This window comes from Ovis canadensis, chromosome 23 (assembly GCF_042477335.2).
Source record: "Ovis canadensis isolate MfBH-ARS-UI-01 breed Bighorn chromosome 23, ARS-UI_OviCan_v2, whole genome shotgun sequence".
NCBI classification, from domain to species: domain Eukaryota; kingdom Metazoa; phylum Chordata; class Mammalia; order Artiodactyla; family Bovidae; genus Ovis; species Ovis canadensis.
Genome location: NC_091267.1, coordinates 69640593 through 69655985, shown reverse-complemented (window position 1 = coordinate 69655985; position 15393 = coordinate 69640593). Strand labels below are relative to the sequence as shown.

Sequence of the window (15393 nt, the reverse complement as noted above, 5' to 3'; positions counted from 1 at the left end):
CTGGCTTTCACAAAAAGTTCTTTTTGAGGGAAGGATTCTAACGCTACTTCTTGTTTAAGTTTGAAAGCTACTGAGGTGAGAGAGAATGCTTTAGGGCTTGCCAGGTACACACGGATGGCTCGCTTCCCCCTACCGCCCGTGTGTCTTCGGTGGGCCCCCGGCTCCACTGAGCACACGGGTCAGTCCCCACTCCCCTCCCTGCACCTGCCACCCGCTACTCCCAGAACACACACCACCCACCCACACCCCCCACCTGACGATACTCCACTCATTCTTCAACGCCCCCTCCTCCAAGAAGCCAGTCCTGATCACGTCAGTCTAGGCCAGGTATCTGCAATACTTTCTGGGTCTCCTCAGCCATCTCACTGCTGCTGCTGCGTCACTTCAGTCGTGTCTGGCTCTGTGTGACCCCGTAGACAGCAGCCCACCAGGCTCCCCCGTCCCTGGGATTCTCCAGGCAAGAACACTGGAGTGGGTTGCTATTTCCTTCTCCAATGCATGAAAGTGAAAAGTGAAAGTGAAGTCGCTCAGTCGTGTCTGACTCTTCGCCACCCCATGGACTGCAGCCCATCAGGCTCCTCCATCCATGGGATTTTCCAGGCGAGAACATTGGAGTGGGGGTGCCACTGCCTCCTCCACTACTGCATTGCATTGCATTTATCCGTTTATATTTCCTGAGGGTGAATATCATGTCTTATTCATCTGGGCTCTCGAGGGCCTAAAACAGTACCTAAGAGTCAATAAAGGTTTCCTGACCTGCTGCTGCTGCCACCAAGTCGCTTCAGTCGTGTCCGACTTTGTGTGACCCCATAGATGGCAGCCCACCAGGCTCCCCGTCCCTGGGATTCTCCAGGCAAGAACACTGAAGTGGGTTGCCATTTCCTTCTCCAATGCAAGAAAGTGAAAAGTGAAAGTGAAGTTGCTCAGTCGTATCCGACTCTTCGTGACCCCATGGACTGTAGCCCACCAGGCTCCTCTGCCCATGGGATTTTCCAGGCAAGAGTACTGGAGTGGGGTGCCATTGCCTTCTCCGTTCCTGACCTAGACCTATTCAATTATTTTCTAACAGAGGATACAAAAGTCAAGAACTTTGAAAATATGTTGTATGGTCTAATAAAGAGCAGATTTCCCAATCATATTAGACGGGAAGAAATTATTTCTTACCCAAAGAACTAATGCATTGATTTTTAGTCATGAGTCTTTACACGTCTATCAAATTACTTCAAAATACTTTTGTCGTCGTTTAGTCACTCAGTTGCATCTGACTCTTTGCGACCTCATGGACTGTAGCCCGCCAGGCTTTTCTGTCCATGGGATTTCTCAGGCAAGAATACAGGAGTGAGTTGCCATTTCCTTCTCCAGGGGATCTTCCCAACCCAGGGATCGAACCTGGGTCTCTTGCATTGCAGGCAGACTCTTTAACACTGAGCCATGAGGGAAGCCCAAATAGAAAGTATGTGTCCTTGAAATTCAAAACCACACTGGTATCTTACCAGTGTGATCCAGAAAAAATATATTCACATATATGCTTCATCTAGTTCAAATAATACACAGGTAAGATTTAAATGTTTAATATGATTTGTCTTTAATTAATGCATCTCACTGAATTTTATACTTAACATCAAGAATATAGAGACTGAAGGGGATTCTGGGAAGATCACAGCAGTGACGCCAGCATAGTTACTGGGTTTTTCCAAATCCCCCCATAAAAATGGACAGAGCAACTAGATGGCATAACTGAAACTCACTGAGAACATTTTCAACAGAACTAAGTGATGAAGTACACCCACAAATTCCAAAATTCGAGTGGATGGGAAAGGCTACCAACAGCTACGAAGTCCGCCTGGTGTCAGGCATGCTGCAGGAAGGAGGGAAGATGGAAGCTGGAATGTACTTGAGAGCTCTGCCACGAAAACTCTGAAAGAGCCAACAGACACTCATCTGAAAAATAAATCTGGGAAGAGCAGCTAAACCTGGGAGGGCCTCACCTACCTCAACAGCAAGTACACACGAGAGTCCACAGTTGTGAGAAATGTGAGGCTGGTACATCAGAGTCCCGAGGCCCTTACAACACTGATGCCTCGGGGCTCCCTTCTAGGAAAGGATGCCCTGGTAATGAGAAAGTGCTAAGAACGTAATCCAAATGGTCAGGTAATTAAAAAAAAAAAAAAAGTAAGGCGAAGAACAGTGCCAGAAATGGTCAGAAAGCAAGTCACCATCTTACTGAACCACGTGAAACAACAGAAAGGGTCCTGTGAAGCTAAAAATGCTGCCTGATTTAATCATTAAAAAATCTAGGAAAAATTATCCCACAAAGTAATATTCCAAAAAGTACTGAGGTCAAATTACTGCAGGCCAAGAGAGAATAAGTTCAGTACTTCCCTGGTGATCCAGTGGCTAGGATTCCATGTTTCCACTGCAGGGGGCACGTGTTTGATCCCTGGTCAGGGTACTAAGATCGTGCATAATAAAATAAAGCTACTATTAGAGAGAGAGACAATAAAAGCAAGAAAACAGACATGTTTAAGAAGCAGACTGAAATGAATGTGCTCTTTCAAAACAACCTAGAGAACATTTTTAAAATGATACTCACTATGAAAGAACACCACAAATAAGAATTAGAAAAATCAGAAATGAAGCGACTGAACTCAAGTAAGAATTAAAACTAAAACATCACTTTGACAAAGAAACCTAAACAGAAAGAAAACACGAGAATAAATAAACACAACTGATCATGCCTAAGAGAAGCAGACGGCGGAAGGTAAAAACACATTAAGAATCAAAAGGAAAGGGTTCTCCTTTGTGGGAGGTAAGCTTTTGGTCGGCACACCTAAAAGGAGATGTGGGGTGGGAAGGAAATTGTCTACATAAAGGGGGAACGGAACAAATCAATACATTGAAAATACTGGGTGAGGTTTCTCACAGGTGAGCAGAGAGTTATAATATGCCAAGAGGGGAGCCTAGAACAAACACTGTGGTATCTGCTTAGAACTGGAGGTAATGGTGTCAGTCCAAGGTATTTCATATATTTAGGAAGACAGAAATACTTAATACATTTGTTTGAGTCACTGTATATGCCTTGTAAACACACTGTCCAGCTCTGTCTTCTGAGAGGGACTTGACGCAACGTCATTGCAGGAGCCAGGAGCATCCAGTACAAAGCATCCAGATTCGGTTTCTAATTATTATCCTCCATTAAGGGGAATCACTGGTCACACAGGCACTTAATAAATCCTTCTTTTCCTACAGTGAGACATTCACTCCCTTGTTTCTTTAAGGTTCGGCTGCTTAGCTAGGTCTCCCTAACTTTACTTATTAACAATTAAACAGTAATTAGTGTAATTTAAAAATTTTATTTTAATAACCACTTAGAAGAACCCAAAGCTGAGCTCATATATAAGTATATAATAAATATACAATTAACATATTCATATTTTCTTTTAAGATATTCATTAAAGTTTGGGGACAGAATGTTAAGCAAGTTTAATTGATTCTCCAAAGGTCAGACATATCATAAGAATTTTTCTAAGGCTGAAAACACTTCACCAGAAAGGCCTGGTATCTGTACATAACGTCATTTGACTTGTCCCTGTCTGTACCGGACAAGTGCCCTTTTCACAATGAATCATAAAGTCAATTCGATCGGTACAAAATTCTTTTTTTTTTTACAGAATGAATTCTGCAAGCGAAAGACACAGAGTATGTTCTCAGTAGGTTATATTTGACTTCTAAATCCCATTCTATCGCTTAGTTACACAGAATACAAAGCTACTGACCTTTGCAAATATAGCCCATTCATTTTTTCAGGGTTTTGACTAATTAGACAACAGAGAGAGAAATGCAAGGTAAAAGATAAATCATTCTGGCCACTTTTCAATTTCTTCAACTTCATTCTTTTTCAACATAAATAGGGTGATTCTGATTGATACAGTGCCTAAGATGTGAAAATTGAAAGTGAAGTCGCTCGGTCGTGTCTGACCCTTTGCAACCCCACAGGCTGTAGCCTACCTTGCTCCTCCATCCATGACATTTTCCAGGCAAGAGTACTGGAGTGGGTTGCCATTTCCCTCTCCAGCCTAAGATATAAGGAAGCCCCATAAAAAGTCACACAGAGTAGGCCTATGAAATGAATTCCATGGCCATGAGGTTTCTAGCTTCACTGATAAAATCCCACTGGCCCAAGCCATCCGTCAAGATCACCTCACCAAGAACCAGTGTCTGACAAATGCTTTATGGGAAAACTTGTCAAAAAGATCACCAGATATGCCCAGACATGCTTCTTGACATATTCATTTACGCATTCCTTAAATACCACTACATGCCAGTTACGACCCTCCTATTTATTTACATCGTACAAGTCCTCTAACTCCTAACCCAGCACAGCGCCTGTTCTGAGTTGAATGACGGATTAAAAAAAGAGATGACTCTCCCTTCAAGGGATTATTACCACTTCCTTTTTTTCTTTTTTCTAACAAATATGACTCTTCTTCCACTGAAAATGCTGCTGCTGAAAATAACCTGTTATATTCACCTCCCTCTTTTCATCATTACAGATTGTAAGCGAAGAGTCTTCAATAAGGGTGAACCCTCCAGCTTTCTTCTCAGCAGCATGCCCTCGTCCACAGCGCCACCGATAGCTCCCTCCACCAGCAAAAGGGTCAGTGAGCTCCCAAAGCATCAACTCTGCTCTTAACCCTGCAACCACCACTGAAGCTAACTCCTCTCTTCTTTTCCTCTAACAGCAAACGTCTTCCACGCACTGCACCTCCACTTGATCTCATGGTCCTTCCTAACTCATTGTATCCTGACTTCTGACCCAATTATTTCTACCAAAACAGCTATTAATGATGAGCAATGACTCTATTAATTATTAACTCCATATGTTCCTCTTTATTCCCCAGGCTTGGTGTTATTTCGTTTCTCTAATATACTGTCAATCTTTACTTCCTTTATAAGAATTTGCTTTCAATTTCATGTATAACCTAGATCACTGGAGGTTACTTGTCCAAGGTCACCAACAGGCAGGAAGTTACAGAGATGCAACTGGAACACAGATACATCTGTCATCAGAACTTGGCCTCTAAACACTCCTCTGTTCTGCTTTTCAAAAATGAAGCAAAGGTCATTCAACGGGGGAACTATATCTACAACCTTGATACAATAATGCCATCTTCAGATGCAAGGGTCAGCAAACTATGACCCAGGGCCAAATGCAGCCCATTGTCTATTTTTGTTAATAAAATTTTATTGGGAGCCAGTCACATTCATCCATTTACATACGGTCTATACCTCTTGGGGTTTCCCTGGTGGCTAAGATGGTAAAAGATCTGCCTGCAGTGCAGGGGACTCAGGTTCGATTCCTGAGTCAAGAAGACCCCTGGGAGATGGGAATGGTCACCCACTCCAGTATTCTTGTCTGGAGAATCCCATGGACAGAGGAGCCTGGTGGGCTACAGTTCACAGGGTCTCAAAGAGTCAGACACAACTGAGCGACTAAGCAGGCACACAGGCATAGCTCTTTAACACCACTATTATGGCAGAGTTGAATCACTGTGACACAAGTGATATGAACCACAAAGCCTAATTTTTTTTTCACTATATAACCCTTTGCAGAGAAAAATTTCCCTATCTATGTTCTATCCAAATGTCCTTTAGGTTCATCATTTGAAAATTTGAGGATAATAACGAAAGCGTCAGGCTCTTTTCTAAGGGCTCAGTTCTTCACATCAGGTGCCCAAAGTATTGGAGTTTCAGCTTCAGCATCAGTCCTTCCAATGAATATTCAGGACTGATTTCCTTTAGGATGGACTGGTTGGATCTCCTTACAGTCCAAGGGACTCTCAAGAGTCTTCTCCAACACCACAGTTCAAAAGCATCAGTTCTTCGGTGCTCAGCTTTCTTTAGAGTCCAAATCTCACATCCAAACATGACTACTGGAAAAACTATAGCTTTGACTAGACAGACCTTTGTTGGTAAAGTAATATCTCTGCTTTTTAATATGCTGTCTATGTTGATCATAGCTTTTCTTCCAAGGAGCAAGTGTCTGTTAATTTCAAGGCTGCCTTCACCATCTGCAGTGATTTTGGAACCCCCCAAAATAAAGTCTCTCACTGTTTCCATTGTTTCCCCATCTATTTGCCATGAAGTGATGGGACCAGATGCCATGATCTTACTTCTCTGAATGTTGAGTTTTAAGACAACTTTTTCACTCTCCTTTTTCACTCTCATCAAGAGGCTCTTTAGTGCTTCTTCATTTTCTGCCATAAAGGTGGTGTCATCTGCATATCTAAGGTTACTGATATTTCTCCCAGAAATCTTGATTCCAGCTTTTGCTTCATCCAGCCCAGCGTTTCTCATGATGTACTCTGCATATAAGTTAAACAAGCACGGTGACAATATACAGCCTTGACACATTCCTTTTCCTCTTAGGAACCAGTCTGTTGTTCCATGTCCAGTTCTAACTGTTGCTTCCTGACCTGCATACAGATTTCTCAAGAGACAGGTCAGGTGGTCTGTTATTCCCATCTCTTTCAGAATTTTCCACAGTTGATTGTGATCCACACAGTCAAAGGCTTTGGCATAGTCAATAAAGCAGAAATAGATGTTTTTCTGGAACTCTCTTGCTTTTTTGATGATCCAGCAGATGGATGTTGGCAATTTTATCTCTGGTTCCTCTGCCTTTTCTAAAACCAGCTTGAACATCTGGAAGTTCACAGTTCACGTATTATTGAAGCCTGGCTTGAAGAATTTTGAGCATTACCTTGCTTGTGTGTGGAATAAGTACAATCATGCGATAATTTGAGCATTCTTTGGCATTGCCTTTCTTAGGAACTGGAATGAAAACTGACATTTTCCAGTCCTGTGGTCACTGCTGCATTTTCCAAATTTGCTGGCATATTGAGTGCAGCACTTTCACAGCACCATCTTTTAGGATTTGAAAGAGCTCAACTGGAATTCCATCACCTCCACTGGCTTTCTTCGTAGTGATGTTTCCTAAGGCCCACCTGACTTCGCATTCCAGGATGTCTGGCTCTTGGTGAGTGATCACACCATCGTGATTATCTGGGTCATGAAGATCTTTTTGTACAGTTCTTCTGTGTATTCTTGCCACCTCTTCTTAATATGCGCTGCTTCTGGTAGTTCCATACCATTTCTGTCCTTTATTGTGCCCATCTTTTCCTGAAATGTTCCCTTGGTATCTCTAAGTTTCTTGAACAGATCTCTAGTCTTTCCCATTCTGTTGTTTTCCTCTATTTCTTTGTATTGATTGCTGAGGAAGGCTTTCTTATCTCTCCTTGCTATTCTTTGGAACTCTGCATTCAGATGGGTATATCTTTCCTTTTCTCCTTTGCTTTTGGCTTCCTTTCTTTTCTTAGCTATTTGTAAGGCCTCCTCAGACAGCCATTCTGCCTTTTTGCATTTCTTTTCCATGAGGATGGTCTTGATCCCTGTCTCCTGTACAATGTCATGAACCTCCATCCATATTTCATCAGGCACTCTGTCTATCAGATATAATCCCTTGAATCTATTTGTTACTTCTACTATATAATCAAATCCCACTCCTAAGGGATTTGATTTAGGTCATACCTGAATAGTCTGTTGGTTTTCCCTACTTTCTGCAATTTAAGTCTGAATTTGGCAATAAGGAGATCATGATCTAAGCTACAGTCAGCTCCCAGGCTTGCTTTTGCTGACTGTATAGAGCTTCTCCATCTTTGGCTGCAAAGAATATAATCAATCTGATTTCAGTATTGACCATTTGGTGATGTCCATGTGTAGAGTCATCTCTTGTGTTGTTGGAAAAGGGTGTTTGCTATGACCAGTGCATTCTCTTGGCAAAACTCTATTAGCCTTTGCCCTGCTTCATTTTGTACTTCAAGGCCAAATTTGCCTGTTATTCCAGGTGTTTCTCAACTTCCTACTTTTGCATTCCAGTCCCCTATAATGAAAAGGACATCTTTTTGGGGTATTAGTTCTAGAAGGTCTTGTAGGTCTTCATAGAACCGTTCAACTTCAGCTTCTTCAGCATTACTGGTCGGGGAATAGACTTGGATTACTGTGATATTGAATAGTTTGCCTTGGAAATGAACAGAGATCATTCTGTCATTTTTGAGATTGCATCCAAATACTGCATTCAATACAGTAATAAAGGATACTTCTACTTATCACCTTATTGCTCTTCCAGTGAAAGAAGGAAAAAAAAAATCACAGGACAGTAAATTATCTTTGCTTGTAAAGCTGTGTATGTCAGGCAAAATTAACCTAATTAACAATATAAAATATTTGTTACTTTCTTTTTTTTTTTTTTAGATATTTGTTACTTTCAAATAGTCCAACTGCCAGCACTAACCAGGAGAAAACTGGGTACTTTCTATACAGTATTCCCATTGAGGTTTTACTTTCCACTGAGACCCATGATAAAAAAAAAGATCCAATTTCCTAGAGTAAGTCATGTAGCACTGAGTGGCTCTTAGTTATGTTTCGGTTATTTATCTCTTTTCTTAACTTTGGGTGGGCTCTATTTCTCCAGAGGTCTGAAAGCCATCCAGCAAATGGCTCTTTAAATATTCCCCTCAGGAGAAGCCTCTAAGTCAACATGAGAAGATAGCTAGAGAAATCCCTAATGGTCTGGCCAACATGCATTTTTCATACAGTGATTATCCTCCCGCAGCCTTGGCTCCCTAAGCCTTTCCCCCTTCTATAATTGTTTCCCTTGTAGGCCAGGCAACAATTACCACTGCTACAAGGCTGAGGAGGTTCACGAGCAATATATTTTACAATACATGAGTGTAGTGTCTCTGATATCTGGTGCTTTTATCACTAATTGCCCTATAAAATGCGCTATTAAAACAGGGACAAACAAGACTGTAAAAAATCACATAATGGACCATGACCATTTACAAAAGCCATTCATAAATGTTACTGTACCACTTATTTCCCTTCAATTTTCTAGTCATATCATTATTTTTCCAAAGTTTTACTTCTAGGGGCTATCAACAAGAAAAAGAATATATTTGGGAATTACCAAACTTACATACTTGCCATTGAATGTGTTGTTTTATAAGTTGGCTTAATATCAGAATTATACAGAACATCAGACAATGTGCCGTGAACAATGAATTCCTAGGGAATATCCACATGATCTCCTGAAATAAATTATAGGCATGGCAAGTGCATTTCAGCCTGTTTTCTATTCTACAGAGCATGGGACAGAAAGCATGAAAAAAAAAAAAATCACAGAAGGATTTCACAATCCTTTTGAAATTTTGTATGTTTCTAATCTATGAAACATTCCATATAACAAAGCCAATAAAACATGAATATCTTCAGGAAAGACAGAATGATCAACTATTCCTGCCAATTAGAGGATATGGGTCGGTGGAGCTGCCTGTAGTAAATATTTCCTGTGTCATTAGCACTCACTAATTCATGGGCAAATTTTCAAATTCGTACACAATCCTTTCAACCCCTTTGCTTTTTATGCACACATCTAATCATTTAAAAAGTAGGAATCAGGAATTAAAAAAATGAAAATAAAAGTATTTGGTGACTCATTCATAATTCTAATGAATTCTTAGATGGAACTAGGAATTTTGAGTGTGATTCAGATGAAGCACTGGGACGGTGTCTAGGCTTCATTTATCCATCTACCAGAGACAAACTGTTTTAATAAAACCCAGAACCAAAGACCACAAAGGAGAGAGCGGCCGGTGTCTAGAAAACTAATGCTAAGGAGCCAGTTAATGAGCTCGGGCTGACTCTTCTTCTTTTAGTAAGACCATGTTCTGGTAACTAGAGAAGTAACTGGTGGGTTGATTTTAACTATCAGGAAGGAAAGTGTGGTTGAGTTTGGGTCTCGCAGCAAACTGCCAGCACTTGTGCAATCTCCCCATATCTCTTCTCACATATTTTCTTAAATCTTGCAAATGGCCTAACATTAGTAAAATCGGAGCCTATTTTTAAAGCAAATGATAAGCCACAATTGTTCCCAAGTTGTTACTTTTTTCTCCTGAAGATATCACTAGTGCTAAACCTTCTGACAGGAAGACTCTCAGAAAGTTAAGAAGATGGATTATACACAAATTGTTCATTCTAATTTCAGAAACTGAAGTCACTCAAGTCTGTAGGAATCATTTTAAAATAGTTTGAATGGTAAGAACAAGTTACTTTTTCAAAATGCCAAATACTTGAAACACTCCAAAACTGTGTGGGATAAACCTGCTTAAAAACAGAAGCTTGGTATTCACCAGTGTCATCGCCCCAAAACGCTTCCCTAAGATGAGTCAAAGCTGTGTCATTAAATGAAGCTGAATGGGGACACGTGAGCCCACGTATAAAACTTACTTTGTCAGATGCCTCGGAAGCCAAGAGGTTAGTGGCGAGAGTCTGCAGCTTGTGGTGGGCCATGTTCTTCAGAGCAGCGAGGCTGCGGCGTGTCATGGCCTGCTTGAGGTTGATCGCCGGGTGGCTCAGCGAGTCGACGGCAGCAGGGGCTGCTTCGTCGCAGGCGTTGAGGATCTCCACAGCCGTGATCCCCATCACACACCGGTCCAGCGCTCCTGGGAGACACACACACGCACAGCCACTACACGACTCTGGACAGCTAAAGCCCATTTTTTCAGAAAGGAAAAAGGCACGGACATCTTTTAATGGAGGGATATGTTTTATCAGTGCCTGCCAGAAACATTTTCTTGTCTTTCCTTCCTCTAATGATCTCCCATGTAGCATTACCTGCCTCCTCTCCTCAGAAGAAAAGCTCAGAAAACTTGAAAATGCAGAATAGAAATTATACAATTAAACACAGGAAAAATAATGGCAAAAATGAAAAGACAATCCTCAAGCTCTGGGCAATTTCAAGTATCCTAATAGGCACATATCGGAGTCTCCAAATAGAGAAAAGAGAGGGGAAGGTCAAAAACATATTGGAATAAATAATGGCCAAAACCTACCAAATTTGCTGAGAACTATATACCCACAGATTCAAGTACAACAAACTCTCAGCACAAGAAATATACAGAGAACTACAACTAAACAGCTTAAAATCAATAATAAAGAGAAAATTTTCTAAGAAGTCACAAAAAAATAGATATAGCATATACACAGAGGAACAAAGATAAGGGTTATAGCAGATTTTTCACTGGAAATAATACAAGCAAGATAGTGAAATACTGAAAGGAATAAACAAAAAACTGTCAACATAGAGTTCTATATCCAGAAAGAAGTATCTTCAAAATGATGGTGAAATAAAAAGGTTTTCAGATATACAGAAGATGAAAGAATCACTCATAGACCTGCACCGCAAGAAAAATATTAGGCAAAAGGAAACGGCTGGACATGACTGAGCAACTTTCACTTTCAGCATTCCTTATACTGCCTAAATAAATAAGCAGACAGAAAGAAAGAATGTTCCAAATGAATGAAAATCATGAGCAGCAATATGCATGATATAAAAGACAAGAAGTAGTACATAGTGACCCAGTTATTCTTGGTTAGAACTATTCCTCACACAGAGCAACCAGTCTCTATGAAAGAACAGTAGGAGATAAGACAAAGGTAGACACGTACCACGCTGTGGAGGGTCTTGTCTTAAAGGATACGTGAACTAAAACTGTTTATGTTTTTGTCTTTAGGACAGTGGCATGAATCACGTGTGGTTGTTATTGTTTTATTTCCTATAATTAATTTGCCAGGAGAGTACAGGGTGGACTAGAAGGTGGAAACAGAAAACAGAGAAACCAATAAAGAGAGCATTAAAGTGAAAGCAAAAGCTGCTCAGGCGTGTCTGACTCTGTGACCCCATGGACTATAACCCCATGGAACTCCCCAGGCCAGAATCAAACCCAGGTCTCATGCACTGCAGGTGGATTCTTCACCAGCTGAGCCACAAGGGAAGCACAAGAATACTGAAGGGGGTAGCCTATCCTTCCTGGGTCAGGAATCGAACTGGGGTCTCCTACATTGCAGGCAGATTCTTTACCAACTGAACTATCACGGGAGCCAAAGATAGCATGGTGTTAAAAAATATAGCCTGATATAAAAATAGTACACTGTAAAGAAAAAAGGGAGGTGATGGCTACCTAACGGGAAGGACTCAGTAATTAATTACACAGAGGACTCACAGGGAGGACGGTTGAAAAGAGAGTCATATTTTCACTTGAATAACCTCTTCCTTCAAAATTTCAGAGTGACTCCAAAAGGGAAATAAGAAACTTCACTTGACTAGAAAAGTACTACTTTTTTCTTAACCATTTCATCCTTTGTGTCTCTTCCTTTCCTATCTTACAGTGGTTGTTTGTTTGTTTTTAATTTTTGGCCATGCCATGCAGGATGTGGGATCTTATAATAGTTCCATTCTTCCACCAGGGATCAAACCCATGCCCCCTACATTGGGAGTTTGAATTCCTAACTACTGGGCCCTCAGGGAAGTCCTTATCTTATTTTTGTAATAGAATGAAAACAAAAATATAGAAGATACAGAAAAGTCAATGATGCTACTATGTTATATCCTGTGAAACAGAAACATAAAATCAAATCTCTATTGTATTATATCCTGCAGGCAAAAGATCAAATATGTGAAGAAAATACCTGGAGAAGGCAATGGCAACCCACTCCAGTACTCTTGCCTGAAGAATCCCATGGACGCAGGAGCCTCGTAGGCTGCAGTCCATGGGGTCACTAAGGGTTGGACACGACTGAGCAACTTCACTTTTACTTTTCACCTTCACGCATTGGAGAAGGAAATGGCAACCCACTCCAGCGTTCTTGCCTGGAGAATCCCAGGGACGGGGCAGCCTCATGGGCTGCCGTCTATGGGGTCACACAGAGTCTGACACGACTGAAGCGACTTAGCAGCAGCAGCAGCATATAATTAAGAGGATAAATAAAAGAACAAAAGATTTTGGACCTCTATCTCTGTAAGTTTTGTATTACTAGCTTTAACTTCATTTCATAAGGAAATGAACACTGAAAATAAAAACTACCCATTTGAAGAGAAAAATAACCAAAATGCTCCATGAAATTATAAAGTTAAGACATTTTTAAGTGCTGTTAAGCTAGAAGCGTCAGTGTAATTCAAAACGGCAAACAGAAAATTGCACAAAGTGCCTGAGTAGTTTTCATGTAATATGATTTCATCTGTAAAAATACATTCCCAAAACATGAAGTAGAGGCAAAAAGTATCTCCTCAGAGTTTAAACACATTTCATACATCAAGCCTGGGCCAAATCTGATTTATTTTTGCTTCATTTTTTATTTATTTAATTAATAAATAATGTCAATACCTTCAGGATGTGCCTTCCTGGCTCCCCAGGGACCTTTATATCACTAGCTAAAACCTGAACAGCAAAGAGGGAAAAAGAGCGTACACCCCCTATTATGGTTGAAGTCCAAAATTTATTCTGCTTCCCTAGCTTTATCTTGATTTAAGAACGCCATATTGACTGATTGTTTATCAAAATCCTCCTGAAGGTCAGAAGATAATTGGTCAACTGCAATATTATGTACTGGGCTTAATTATAGTAAACCGGTTATAAAAATAACATCCTCAGTACACATACAGTCAGGAGCTATTTGTCATTTCCTACTAGGTAAACTACTGGAAAAGTAATTCTGTCTTCCAGTAAGGCCTCATTTGTAAAGACTTTCATATTCTTTGTAAATATCCTTCAAGTATCTGAAGTATTCAAGTATCATATATTTCCGCATCTAAGAAATTCAGGAAAATTATATTCTTTATCATATTAATGTTTAAAGTTCTAGACAAGTTTAACATACTCTTGTATTAATAATATATCAATTGTTTATATATGCAATATTTTAAAATAATGTTTTATAATTATCAGCACTATAACTTTCTTTAATATTAATTCTCAAAAAAAAATTCTAAATAAAAGTAAGATCATATCCCCAAGGCCAACAAAGCAACAAGTTAAGCATGTTTGTAAAATAACAATAATAGGAAATATACACATATGTAAGTACACACACAAAATACACAAACATAATGGATACGCACTTACATCTACTGCTTACCAGGTAAATATTATGTCATTTTAGTCTCTCAGGAATACTATAAAACATGAACTATTATTATATTCATTTTACAGATGAGTAAATTGAGAGACTTGCCATGGGTCACAGTGCTGCCAAATGGTTGATCTTAAATTCACACCAAGGAGTCCGACTCCAGCGAAAAAGTGAAAGTGTTAGTTGCTCAGCCATGCCTGACTCTTTGGGACCCCATGGACTGTAGCTTGCCAGGCTTCTCAGTCCATGGGATTCTCCAGGCAAGAATACTGGAGTGGGTAGTTATTCTGTACTCCAGGGAATTTTCCCAACCCAGGGGTTGAACCTGGGTCTCCTGCATTGCAGGCAGATTCTTTACTGTCTCAGCCACCAGGGATTCCCAGAGCCCAAGACAAACTCTGCATATAGTTAACCTTAAGCAACACAGGTTTGAACTTTGTGGATCCACATACACATGGATTTCTTTTCTCGGCAGTAAATACTACAGCACCACCTAATCCTTGGTCATTCGAATCCAAGAATGGAGAACCACGGATATGAAGAGGACACGGGAACGGAGGGCCAACTCTAAGTTATATGCAGATTGGCAACTATGAAGAAGGTGGGGTCCTCAACCCCCATGCTGTTCAAGGGTCAAGTGCATCTGGTTTATAGCGTGGACCAAATCAGCGAACATGAAGCAGTGCTGCTCAGCAGATAGGGTGCAACAGAAAGGAACATAAAATAGGACACAAAATTACATACGTGATATGACAGCAGACCTGTTGTTCAAAATGTAGAAATGAGACTAGAGAGAAACGTGTCCACATTCACCTCTGAACAGCGGTGAACCTGAGTTCATCTTTCTTTTCTAATGCCTTTGTACTCTCTTGAGCTTCCCTTGTGGCTCAGCTGGTAAAGAATCGGCCTGCAATGCGGGAGACCTGGGTTTGATCCCTGGGTCTGACCCCTGGGTCAGGCAGATCCCCTGGAGAAGGGAAAGGCTACCCACTCCAGTATTCTGGCAAAGAGTTGGACATGACTGAGCGACTTTCACTTTGTGCTCTCAAAATTTGACAAAAACTAAGACCCTGTTTTATAATCAGGCCCCCTCAAAAAAAGTTAAATGCCAAAGTAAAGAAGTCTGACACTCTTCAAGAACGCTTCCTCTTGTCAAAATTGCTTGTGTACTATCAGAGAGAACCAGGACCGCAAATGAAGGATAGGTGAAGGTTATGGCTACTTGCTCCAAAAGACCTGTGAGCTCTCCCTCTTATACCACCGTCCAAGCCAGAAATATACACATAGTCCGATTTCAAACAGGAATATTTAAGAAAACAAGAAAAAGTTTCAGAGAGAAAAAGAAAAAAAAGTAGAAATATTACATAG

The 15393-nt window shown here is 40.6% G+C and overlaps 1 protein-coding gene across 6 annotated transcripts in view; it reads right to left on the bottom strand.

Moving 5' to 3' along the window:
• The window catches only part of WDR7 (WD repeat domain 7), a 354635-nt gene that overhangs the window by 269064 nt on the left and 70178 nt on the right, over positions 1-15393 (bottom strand). For all 6 annotated transcript variants that reach the window (XM_069568596.1, XM_069568597.1, XM_069568598.1 and 3 more), the window contains exon 14: positions 10345-10559. In XM_069568596.1, the coding sequence (XP_069424697.1) occupies positions 10345-10559 (215 nt within the window). The remainder of the gene's footprint in view (positions 1-10344; positions 10560-15393) is intronic.